Source organism: Nycticebus coucang, chromosome 14 (assembly GCF_027406575.1).
Source record: "Nycticebus coucang isolate mNycCou1 chromosome 14, mNycCou1.pri, whole genome shotgun sequence".
In the NCBI taxonomy this organism is placed as follows: Eukaryota; Metazoa; Chordata; class Mammalia; order Primates; family Lorisidae; genus Nycticebus; species Nycticebus coucang.
The window spans coordinates 31,744,496-31,757,361 of NC_069793.1; the positions used below are offsets into that span (position 1 = coordinate 31,744,496).

General features: G+C 41.7%; 1 protein-coding gene across 1 annotated transcript in view; it reads left to right on the forward strand.

Annotated features, from left to right (window-relative positions):
* Window positions 1-377: 377 nt before the first annotated feature.
* CSTF3 (cleavage stimulation factor subunit 3) overlaps window positions 378-12,866 on the forward strand; it is an 87,243-nt gene continuing 74,754 nt past the window's right edge. Inside the window, exon 1 of the mRNA XM_053562908.1 lies at window positions 378-594. Within this exon, the coding sequence (XP_053418883.1) occupies window positions 568-594 (27 nt within the window). The 5' untranslated portion in view covers window positions 378-567. The remainder of the gene's footprint in view (window positions 595-12,866) is intronic.

The window sequence follows — 12,866 nt, forward strand, 5'->3', positions numbered from 1 at the left end:
GAAAAGTAAGCAGCTTTGGCCGAGCCCCCCAAAAACTTCACGGATTGCTTTTCCCCTCAAGAAGTAGGCATTTGTAACAATGGAAGGTGGTCAGTTTGCCTAACCTGAACTGATTGGCAGTCAGGCTTAAGCTGTGAGGAAATGAGCTCTATAGCGTGATAATTAAATTCCATAAAGCGCGCGAATCTCCAGAAGAAATAGCTTCCCGCCTCACAGGCGGAAGCAGCCACCTCGGCTGCAGCTTCTTCTGCCCCGGCCGTGACGTCAGGCCAGGCTTTAGGCCCGCCTTCCGGGATCCCTCTGCGTCTGCACGCCCAGAATAACCGGCGAGTTGCGCTCTTAGCACCACCCACTACCCCGGAAGTTAATGCAGAAGCCACCGCCTCCTCGGCCGGCAGGGGCGCAGCCATTTTAATTCATATCTGAGTGGGCGGTGGCGATTTGTGTTGGCTGTCTGGCTCCGCTGGGCAGGGGGTAAATTTATTGGTTTGGGGGTGGTTTTAGTTTAATTTTTCTTTTCTAGCTTCCAGTCGACGGCTAGTGCTCCTGTTCTAATCGGCTGGGGCCATGTCAGGAGACGGAGCCGCGGAGCAGGTGAGGAAGGAGCGTGGTGGGGCCTCGTGGCGACCTCTTCTCTCCAAGTCTGTTCGTCCGAGTGCCCCAGCCATGTTCCCCAGAGGAAGGCGTCAGGGGACAGGGTACAAAAGAATAGTGGGAATGGGGAGCGAGATCTGACTGAGATGTAGAATTTCTCGACTTGTCCTGTTTTAGACGTTAATAGAAACAAATATTTGATTTAGACAATAGCCGGAGTCTGCTTCGTGCCATTTAGATTCATGGCAATATTCCTGATGGGATGCGTTTCTTTGATAACATTTTGGAGTTAGGGTTGTGAGGAATCGATTATTTTCTTGCGTACCCGCCGTTTTAGAAAAACTTGACTACGACCCCCCCCCAGTCAAATATACTTATCCAGAAATAGGTTATTAATTCTAGAGACACTTGAGACAAAAGTAATCTGTAGAGACAGACTCTTGAGAGAGAGAATGGAGAAAGCAGCATTCTAGAAGTAGAGCATGATTATGCTGAGGTTTTAGGAATTTTGAGGCTTTTTCTCGCTTCCTTTTCTCCTTTCTAGCCCACATCTCATTTTCATTTTTCCAGCTACACAACATTGCAGAGTTTGATAAATTGGAAAGGGGTCTGTCTTGGCCACTGTAAATAAAAGGATCTGTTTTAGTATTAGGTATGAGTGATATTTAAAAATATTAAAACTCAGGTTTTTATGTAACTGATTTGTTCCTTTTGCTTTTTGTGTTCAGAATATTGTTGAATAGTATTTATCTTTTGGTGTGAAATAGAAAGCTGGTATTTTATAAAACATCATTAAGTTGTTTTTCCATCTGAGTCCTAGTATGTTTAGATAGAGTTTTTAAAATGGAGGCTAGGTACCCTGCAGAGTCTCAATTTACTGAAATTTCCCATTGCTATAGCAACGACATACACTTAGATTTTCATTTTTCAAGTCCCAGGCTTAAAACTTGGAAGCTGTTACTGTAGGTTGATAAAGATGAGGCAAAATAGGAATTCCTGTTTCAGTCTTGGGTGACTGTAAATTTCATTACCTGGGCAAAACTTGGCTAACCTGATTTTGTGTTTGCTCCAAGACTGGTATCAGTCCTGAAATCTTCACAGTGTTTACATTTTACATATAGTTAGGATGCCCAGGAATGCTAAGTCTTCAAGTTATTTGTCAAAACTTCATTTTGCCTACCTATTTTTGGCTAGTGTTTTGTAATCTGAAAGTGAAGAAATGTACTCAGGTTTCATTGAAAGTTATTGGAATTCATTGTTAATTCTAAAATTTACCTAAAATTGTAAAGATACAGAGATGTTGCCATGACCACGAATATTTTAGAAGTGTGGAGTTTAAATGGGAACAAGTGGTGATGAAAATTTACAGAAAAAAAGCTGCCCTCCACCCCAAGTAGACCCTTGCTTGATGTATGATGGTCAGTGAAAATCTAAGGGAAAGCAGAGTACCTAAAATGAGCTGAAATTATTGATAAGAAAAAGATTGAACCAAACTAAAGAATAATAGAAAATCTAAAACCACTTCAAATCAAGGATTTGCTTTGGAAAGATGCCAGGGAGTGGGGTGGCCAAACAATTCTACAAGATATGAGGAGTAGATTTCTTTTGGTCTTTTAGTAGCATTGAAGCTCAAGTGTGTACCAATTTTAAACATTTGATACTAAAAAATTATGGATAGTCATTTCTTTCTTGGTACTGAGATTTGTGATTTGTCCCCTCTGAAAGAGGGAAATGACTATAGAGAAGCAAAATCACTGCTAAGGTTTATTACTCTAATTCTTTTTTAATCTTGTAAGAAAGTTCAGTTTTGCATTTAGAGAGCTATTTAAACAACCTTACAGCATTTGAGAACATTCTTCTGAAGTTCCTTGTTTACTGTTTTTGTCAGTTTAATGTGCATATAGATGCCTTCCCCCCAACAAACACATTTGTTTTCAGAAAAAAAGCTGAAAACAGCTTTTTTTTGTAGAGACAGAGTCTCATTTTATGGCCCTCGGTAAAGTGCCATGGCATCACACAAGCTCACAGCAACCTCCAACTCCTGGGCTTAAGCGATTCTCTTGCCTCAGCCTTCCGAGTAGCTGGGACTACAGGCGCCCGCCACAATGCCCAGCTATTTTTTGGTTGCAGTTCAGCCGGGGCCGGGTTTGAACCCGCAACTCTCGGTATATGGGGCCCGGCGCCTTACCGACTGAGCCACAGGCGCCGCCCTTCAGTGTAGAATTTTGGCTGTATTTTTATTTTGTGGGTTTTTTTCTTATTGCTTAGTTCAACTTTTGATCTTTTTTTTTTTCTTAGCTCCATTTAACTAGTGCACTATTTTTTTTTAATTTAATTTAATTTTTTTTTTTTTTTTTTGCGTTTTTTTGGCCGGGGCTGGGTTTGAACCTCCCACCTCCACCATATGGGGCTGGTGCTGTACTCCTTTGAGCCACAGGCGCCGCCCTAGTGCCCTACTCTTAAAAGCATTTCATATGCTATTGTTAAGAGTTCTTCCATTGGGTTTTGAGCTTCTTGTGTTGGAAGAGTTGGAAGAGACTCTTACTTATCGCTACACCTTAAAAACTTAGGAGATGCTATTTTGATAACTTACAGGTCTTTAGTAAATGAATTAATTTTGTATCTAGATTATATGCAGTACATTACAAAATTTTCAAAGAATTTAAACTGATAGGAGGACAGATACATAAGTAATTAATAAAAAGTATAGTGTTTTAGGCATAAGATTAGATGGTTTTTAAATCTTTGTTGGATAAGAAACGGTAGAGAAATGTGTTTGGCCAAATCAATACATGTGCACCTTTAAGCTTCTAAAATTTTGTTTCTATGTTATTGTCTTTCAGAAAAAGCATTTTGCTTTTTAAACAATATATAGCCTATCCTAGAGTTAGGCCTAAAATTCAGACAAATGATCCTCACTTTGATAAAATGACGAGTTTGAGAAGCACAAATTATTATTATTTTTTTTTCTTTTTTGAGACAGTCTCACTTTGTCACCCCTGATAGAGTGCGGTGGTGTCATAGCTCACAGCAAACTTCAAACTCCTGGGCTCAAGCAATTCTCTTTCCTCAGCCTCCCAAGTAGCTGGGACTACAGGCACCCACTACACTACTCAGCTGTTTTTAGAGATGAGGTCTTGCTCTGGCTCAGGCTGGTCTTGAACCTGTCAGCTCAGAGCAGTCCACCTGCCTTGGCCTCCCAAGTGCTGGGATTACACGCATGAGCCAGCATGCTCGGCTCTTAGTGAAGCACAAATTATTAATAATTACTGATAGTTCTCAAAGGGGGAAAATTCAGAGTGTAAATCAGAGCTTTTCTTTTAGTGAAAAAATAGTTTTGGGAAGATTTAGACAATATGTACTTACAGGGAAAGGAAGTTGAAACACTCAAGAGTCTTGAAACCTGGTTTATGTTGTTGGGTAGCCCTTAGTACTTACAAGCTGTTAAGGAAGTAACAGCATCCAAACAATTTGAAAGTCAAGGTTCACATATTTGGGGGGGGGGGTCACCTAAAGGGAGGGAAATAGCCTCCCTTGGACAATGTGTTCTTTGGACCCAATTGTTTTTTATCTGTTCTTAACAAAATCTTCCCCTAATAGCCTTTCCTAAACTCCCCCCCTCCCGCCCCTTTATTTGAAGTGGTATTTAGGGCAGGCAAATTTATTTAATCTTTATTATTAATATTGCTTAGGTTGGACAACTGGACTATATATAATACTTGGCAATAATTGTTACTAATAGAAATTGATCTGTGGGGCAGCGCCTGTGGCTCAGTCAGTAAGGCGCCGGCCCCATATACCGAGTGGTGGCGGGTTCAAACCCAGCCCCGGCCAAACTGCAACCAAAAAATAGCCGGGCGTTGTGGCGGGCGCCTGTAATCCCAGCTACTCGGGAGGCTGAGGCAAGAGAATTGCTTAAGCCCAGGAGTTGGAGGTTGCTGTGAGCTGTGGGATGCCACGGCACTCTACCGAGGGCCATAAAGTGAGACTCTGTCTCTACAAAAAAAAAAAAGAAAAAAGAAATTGATCTGTGCTCGTAGAATGAAAGTATTTTTCTTAGCGGTACTACAGAAATGTACTGTGTTCGGAGAAATTACATTCCTTGAAGATTAGTCAGTTTCAGTGGAATATAGGAGTATACATCCTAGGTAGAACATCAGAAGAACAAAATATGTATTTGGATATTTGACCTGTTAATTGGACACTTGCCAAAAACCAATTCATGGTTTAAATTTTTCTACCATATCTCTAAATCTTTATTTTTCTTTAGATAGGACATACCGTATTTGAATCTTTTTGGTTTGTTTTGTTGGACAGTTGGTAATGATGTGAGAATTGATGTAAAAGGATTTGACTCAGCAATTGTTAAAACTATTTTTAGGAGTGATGCCTATAGCTCAGTGGGTAGGGTGCTGGCCCCAGATGCTGAGGGTAGCAGGTTCAAACCCAGCCCCAGCTAAACTGCAACAACAACAAAAAAATAGCTGGGTGTTGTGGTGGGCGCCTGTAGTCCCAGCTAGTTGGGAGTCTGAGGCAAGAGAATCACCTAAGCCCAGGAGCTGGAGGTTGCTGTGAGCGGTGTGGTGCCACGGCCCTCTACTGAGGGCGATAAAATAAGACTCTGTCTCTACCAAAAAAAAAAACCCAGACCTATTTTTGGATTAATGGGCAACTTAAGATACACAGTAAATATTGAATAAATTCAGAAAGGCAAAACTGTATCGTAATTGATTCTTTTAAAAAATGTTTGACAGCTCGGCGCCTGTGGCTCAAGCGGCTAAGGTGCCAGCCATATACACCTGAGCTGGAGGGTTTGAATCCAGCCTGGGCCCGCCCAACAACAATGACAGCTGCAACCAAAACAACAGCTGGGTGCTGTGGCGGGTGCCTATAGTCCCAGCTGCTTGGGAGGCAGAGGCAAGAGTATCTCTTAAGCCCAGGAGTTGGAGGTTGTTGTGAGCTGTGATGCCACAGCACTTTACCCAGAGCAACAGCTTGAGGCTCTGTCTCAAAAAATAATAATAATAATAATAATAATAAATAAATAAATGAAATAAAAGAAAAGAAAAAATGTTTAACTTTGGCCAGGCATGGTGGCTCACACCTGTAATCCTAGCACTCTGGGAGGCTGAGTCCAGTGGATTGCTTGAGTTCACAAGTTCGAGACCAGGCTGGGCAAGAATGAGACCCCTTTCCATCTCTCCTAAAAATGAAAAATTGAGGCAGGAGGATTGCTTGAGCCCAAGAGTTTGAAGTTGCTGTGAGCTATGATGCCACGGCACTGTACCAAGGGTGACAAAGTGAGACTGTCTCAAAAAAAAAAAAAAAAGTTTTTTTAACATAATTTAATGAATTAATATTTAGGCTACCCTTGGTTGAAAGGAGTTCCTTCTTTCAAATTCAAAAGGGTTAAATACTTTTTTATTTTGTAATGATTTTTTCCTAGAACATGAATAAGTTAAATAAGAAGTAATATGTATAGTTAGTTGAACCAACATCTTAAACCTAGATTTTTTTAAATTTTGAATTGTTTGCATGTTTAGATTTTTAGTCTTTGAAGAATTGAAGGGTTTATATTCTATGCTGGATACATCAGTTTTTTTCACGACAAACATGATGTAGGGTTTGTTTGAGTTAGTATTGGTATAGGAACACAGAATTAAGCTGATATCCTGTCCTAATGTGATATAAGTTACATAAAATATTCTCCAACTTAATTGGCTCATTTAAGTTTCTTCTCTAAGAAAGTTTTATAGAGTGCTACTGTGGTCTGCTTTTAATTTTAAAAAATGTTAATTACAGGGCGGCGCCTGTGGCTCAGTTGGTAAGGAGCCGGCCCGTATACCGAGGGTGGCGGGTTCAAACCCGGCCCCGGCTGAACTGCAACCAAAAAATAGCTGGGCGTTGTGGCAGGCGCCTGTAGTCCCAGCTACTCGGGAGGCTGAGGCAAGAGAATCGCTTAAGCCCAGGAGTTGGAGGTTGCTGTGAGCTGTGTGAGGCCACGGCACTCTACCGAGGGCCATAAAGTAAGACTCTGTCTCTACAAAAAAAAAAAAAAGTTAATTACAGGGATACTTCAGATATACTTTTTTTTTTTTATCAGACAGTTTCACTTTGTCACCGTCATTAGAGTGTCATGGTGTCATACCTCACAGCAACCTCAAACTCTTGGCCTCAAGGGATTCTCTTGCTTCAGACTCCCAACTACCCAGGATTGGAGGCCCCCGCCTCAAATCCCAGCTATTTTTATGCATTTTTAAAATATTTTGGCAAAAAAATTCATTGGAATGTCTTGGGTCTGATGCCACCTTATTTTTAAGGAATGATGACATTTGGAAAACTTTTTTACAGAATAGATAGTTAGTACATATTTCTTAAAATGGAGTCCATAGTCCATTTGCATCATAACCATTTAGGTGCTTTATAACAGTATAGATGCCTAGATTCCATTTTCAGACCTATTATATCAGATTTTGTAAGTGGGGCTAAGAATCTTTATTTGTAACGGGTATCACAGCCCAAACGTTTGAGGTTGCTATGAGCTATGACTCCAGGGTGACAGAGTGAGACTGTCTCAAAAAAAAGCCTTCTAGTGTATTATGAAAATAGCTATTTGAGGCAAAAACTACCATTTCTCCTGTTTTATATGTGATTTTTACGTAAATGAAAAGTTGCCAACTACTGAGTTAGAGAGGATACCTGGTCTGCAAAAGGAGTTTTAAATACATTATTGGCAAATAAGTGGAGGAAGAAAATGGCGCATAATCTGAGGATAGTATTTTAGTGATTTTTTTTTTTCCTGCATGCCCGCTCCCACTATATTTAGATAATCTTTACCTCGTGAGAAATACTCCATTGTTGAGTATTATCTCTGTTCTGTTGGTCATAGTTAAGAGCTTACATAGGCTTAAATCTTTAACCTGCCATCTCCCCCTCTTCTACTTTTGGTGTATATCGTTTGTATTAAGCTGATCCTTGTTCTAACTTAATTTTAGTATGAAATTGAGCATAAAATACTTCCAATTGATCAGGTGAGGTAGCTCATGCCTGTAATCCAAGCACTCAGGGAGGCTGAAGCAGATGGATTGCTTGAGTTCAGGTGTTTGAGATCAGCCTGAGCAAGAGCAAGAGCAAGACCTTGTCTCTAATAAAAATAGAAAAAAACTAGGGGTGGCATGTGGCAGGCGCCTATAATCACAGCTACTTGGGAGGCTGAGGCAAGAGGTGGGGTTTGGGGTTGCCGTGAGCTATGACTCTAGGGCAGGGGTCCTTAAACTGTGGCCCGTGGGCCACATGAGGCGGTGTAATTGTATTTGTTCCTGTTTTGTTTTTTCACTTCAAAATAAGATACGTGCAGTGCGCATAGGAATTTGTTCATAGTTTTTTCTTTTAAGCTATAGTCTGGCCCTCCAACAGTCTGAGGGACAGTGAATTGGCCCCCTGTTCTAAAAAGTTTGAGGACGCCTGCTCTAGGGTGTCAGCGTGAGACTTCGTCTCAAAAAAAAACAAAACAAAACAAACAAACAAACCTTCTAGTGTACTATGAAAATAGCTATTGGAGAAAAAAAAAAAAACCCTATTTTATCACCCGGTGGGAATGGGAAGAAACTATGTTATTTTTCTTTTTTTTTTTTTTTGTAGAGACAGAGATTCACTTTATGGCCCTCGGTAGAGTGCCGTGGCCTCACACAGCTCACAGCAACCTCCAACTCCTGGGCTTAAGCGATTCTCTTGCCTCAGCCTCCCGAGCAGCTGGGACTACAGGCGCCCGCCACAACGCCCGGCTATTTTTTGTTGCAGTTTGGCCGGGGCCGGGTTTGAACCCGCCACCCTCGGCATATGGGGCCAGCGCCCTACCGACTGAGCCACAGGCGCCGCCCGAAACTATGTTATTTTTCAAGCATTAATATAATATTGTCTGTCACCTCTTCTCATAACACCCTCCCATTAACAACCTCCTTCATAAAACAAGAGCCCATATAGAAACCAAGTGGTTTGGATTTTCAGTAAGACATAACACAGTTGGGCGACGCCTGTGGCTCAGTCGGTAGGGCGCCGGCCCCATATGCCGAGGGTGGCGGGTTCAAACCCGGCCCCGGCCAAACTGCAACCAAAAAATAGCCGGGCGTTGTGGCGGGCGCCTGTGGTCCCAGCTGCTCGGGAGGCTGAGGCAGGAGAATCGCTTAAGCCCAGGAGTTGGAGGTTGCTGTGAGCTGTGTGAGGCCACGGCACTCTGCCGAGGGCCATAAAGTGAGACTCTGTCTCTACAAAAAAAAAAAAAAAAAAGACATAACATAGTTTTCCAGAGGCTTTCTTACCTATCCATAATTATATGAGAGAGCTTTTACAAATGCTCTTTGCTCGCTTTTCCACCTGTCCAACAGGTATTAAGCAGAAGCAGAGAATTTCTATTCAGCTAGACATTAAAAAGATCATAAAAATGTAAAACTGCTTTTTTTTTAAAGAGACATAGTCTCACTTGATCGCCCTTAGTAAAGTGCTGGTAGAGTGCCATAGCGTCACAGCTCACAACTCACTCCTGGGCTTAGGCAGTTCAAACCTGTCACCCTTGGTATATGGGGCCAACGTCCTACCCATTGAGCCACAGGTGCCACCCAGCAGTGCTGTTCTTTTCACTGTTCTGGAATATATTCTTTGTAATTTGTATTGTTTTTATGTTCTTAAACCTATTTAAGGAGTTTATTCTTTTTTTAAATGAAATAATAAATACTTTAGAAATTAAAATAGAAAAAAACTTAATGTAAACATTGGTGTGTAACCCACATCTTTTTAAACAATCCAGTTGGGCTCCTCAATTTTTAAGATTATAAAATGATCCTTTACGAAAAGTTTGTGAATAGTTAAAACAGTGCATGGTGCCTGTGAAGCCAAAATAGTAAGTTCTTTGTTTGTTTGTTTTAAGACAAGGTCTGGCTCTTTCACCCAGGCAAGGGTGCAGTGGTGTCATCATAGCTCACTGCAACCTCGAACTCTAAGGCTTAAACGATACCCTCCTGCCTCAGCCTCCCCAACCAAGTCACTGGGACGACTGCACCATCATGACCAGCTAATTTTTCTGTTTTTGTAGAGATAAGGTCCAGGTTTTGCTTAGTAGCTGGGACTCCAGACTCCTCAGCTCAAACAATCTGCCCGTCTCTGCCTCTCAAAGTGCCATGAATATACATATTTTTTGAGATGAAGGTCTCTGTTGCCTAGGCTAGAGTGCAATGGTATCATCATAGCTTATTGCATTCTCCAGCTCCTAGGATCAAGTGATCCTCCTGCCCCAGCCTCCCAAGTAGCTGGGACTAGGTGCATGCCACTACACCTGATTTTTCTTTCTTTCTTTGCTTTTTTTTTTTGTAGAGACAGAGTCTCACTTTATGGCCCTCGGTAGAGTGCCGTGGCCTCACCCAGCTCACAGCAACCTCCAACTCCTGGGCTTAAGCGATTCTCTTGCCTCAGCCTCCCGAGTAGCTGGGACTACAGGCGTGCTTTTTTTGTTTTGTTTTGTTTTTTTTAAGATAAGGAGTTTTGCTATGTTGCCCAGGCTGGTCTTGAACTCCTGGCCTCAAGTGATCTTTTTGCTTCAGTCTCCCAAAGTGCTGGGATTAGAGTTGTGAGCCACTATACCTGACCAAAAATAATAATTTTTAAAAACCCAATTTAAAGATGGGCATGTGGTCAGGTGCAGTAGCTCACATCTGTAATCCTAGTACTCTGGCAGGTTGGGGCAGGAGAATCACTTGTGCCCAGGAGTTTTAGGTTGCAGTGAGCTGTAATGATGCTACTGCATGCTACCTGGGCAACAAACCAAGTCCCTATCTCATAAAAAGAAAAAAAGGTAAGGGATGTAAGTAGGTATTTCTCCAAAGAAGATATGCAGGTAGCCAATATAAGAGCATTAAAAATGCAAAATGCTCAACTTTGACAGCCATCAGGGATATGTAATCAAAACTACTGTGAGATATTACTTCACACCCACGAGGCTGACTGTAATCAAAAAGACAGTAACAAATGCAGAAAAATTACAGCGCTGGGGACAATGTCAAGTACTATAGCCACTTGAAAAACTGTCTGGCAGTTCTTCAAAATGTTAGACAGAGTTACCAGCTGACTTAGCAATTCCATCAGCAATTCCATTTCTAGGTATATAACCGAGAAAAAAATGCAAAAAATGAACTCTGCAAAGAAACTTGTACTATAATGTTCATAGCAGCATTCATAATAGTCAGAAACTGAAAATAATCCAAGGTCCATCCGCTGATGAATAAATAAATGTAGGATATCTATATAATGAAATGTTATTCAGCAACCAAAAGAACATTGCTTGATACATGCTGAACATGAAGTTTGAGAATGTTATGCTAATCGAAAATGAGAAACAGAATACATTGTATGATTATATGAAATATTGGCACATCCATAGAGACAGAATGTAAACTGATGGTTACCCAGGGCTTATAGATTGGAGGGATGTGGAAGTGAATGCTTAGGAATATAGATTTCTTTTGGGGGTGACAAATTTTTTAAAAATTTGTGATGGTTGCACAATTCCAAATATATTTGTAAATAAAAACTGTTGAATTATGTACTCTACATGAATGAATTGTATGGTGTGTGAGTCATGTCTCAAAGCCAGGACTAAAAAATTTAAAAGGTTGAACACATAATATATTTACAGCATCTCCAGACTTTTAGCCATTGTACATGTATTGCTATTCACAGAGAAAATAAAATGGGGGGTGAGACGGAGAAAAGAAAATAGAAAATTAAGTAATTGGTAATCTTCATGCCTTGAGAATTGTTCTTTTATTTTACTACTTGATGTAGGGCCCCATCCTGCTCCCCGTTACATCCCCCAAAGCCAGGCTTGGCTCACGCCTCTAATCCCAACACTGGGAAGCAGAGGCAGGCAGATGGCCTGAACTAGAGGGAGACCCCGCCTCTAAAAATAGCTGGGCACTTGGGCGGTGCCTGTGGCTCAGGGAGTAGGGCCCTGGCCCCATATGCCGAGGGTGGCGGGTTCAAACCCAGCCCCGGCCAAACTGCAACAAAAAAATAGCCGGGCGTTGTGGCGGGCGCCTGTAGTCCCAGCTGCTCGGGAGGCTGAGGCAAGAGAATTGCGTAAACCCAGGAGTTGGAGGTTGCTGTGAGCCATGTGACGCCACGGCACTCTACCCAAGGGCGGTACAGTGAGACTTTGTCTCTACAAAACAAAAAAAATAGCTGGGCACTGTGATAGGCACCTGTAGTCCCAAATACTTGGGAGGCTGAGTCAAGAGATTGCTTGAGCCCAAGATCTTGTTTGAGGTTGCTGTGAGCTATGATGTCACAGTGCTCTATTGAGGGTGACAAAGTGCAACTCAAGGGAAAAAAAAATCAGCTGACTGTGAAAAGCATAGCAAACAGAGTAAACATTGATGAAGAGTTAGGAAAGTCTTAGCTGAAAATTTTTGCAAGAGAAAAGTGTGTGCAAAAATGGTACCGGGGCAGCGCCTGTGGCTCAAAGGAGTAGGGCGCTGGCCCTATATGCCAGAGGTGGCAGGTTCAAACCCAGCCCCAGCCAAAAACTGCAAAAAGAAGGAAAAAAAAAAGGTACCGGATGAGCTTAACGATGAACAAAAACAAAGGAGAGTTGAAGTTGCTGTGAGCAATGATGCCATGGGGGCACGGGGGACCCAAAATGAGACTCTGTGTCAAAAAAAAAAAAAACAAAAACACAGAAAAACATCCCCTGAAGAATGGTACTGGGGCCATTGGCCATTGCCTATTATTCCAAAGGCAAAAACTGGATTTTGATAGTTTTTTATAGTAATAAGTTGTTGGAATGTGTAAGCATGGAACAGCTGTTCTTTTGCCATTACAGATGGGCACTGAAAACTTGCCCTGTGTTTTCTTAAAGGGACCGATTCCTTTGCTCTGGCTACAGATTCAGGAAATAACAATACAGCTCCATTCCTTATGGAGGCCCAGTATCGTTTGTGGATACTGGGAAAATGTCCTATAGCAGTATGGTAACCAAGCTGGAAACAAAAATACTGTACTCTCAGCCTTGACTTCTAACTGGTTCATAACTGTGATGATAAAAGATTTGTTTTTTTTTTAAGAGATAAGATCTTGTTCTGTCACCCAGGCTGTAGTGCAGTGCATCGCATCATACATAGCTCACTGCAATCTTGAACTCCTGGGCTCCCACATGGGTGTGACCTCAGATGACACTTGGGAATTAAATGCAGTCATAACTAGCAGGGCTCTTGACCATTTTGGTT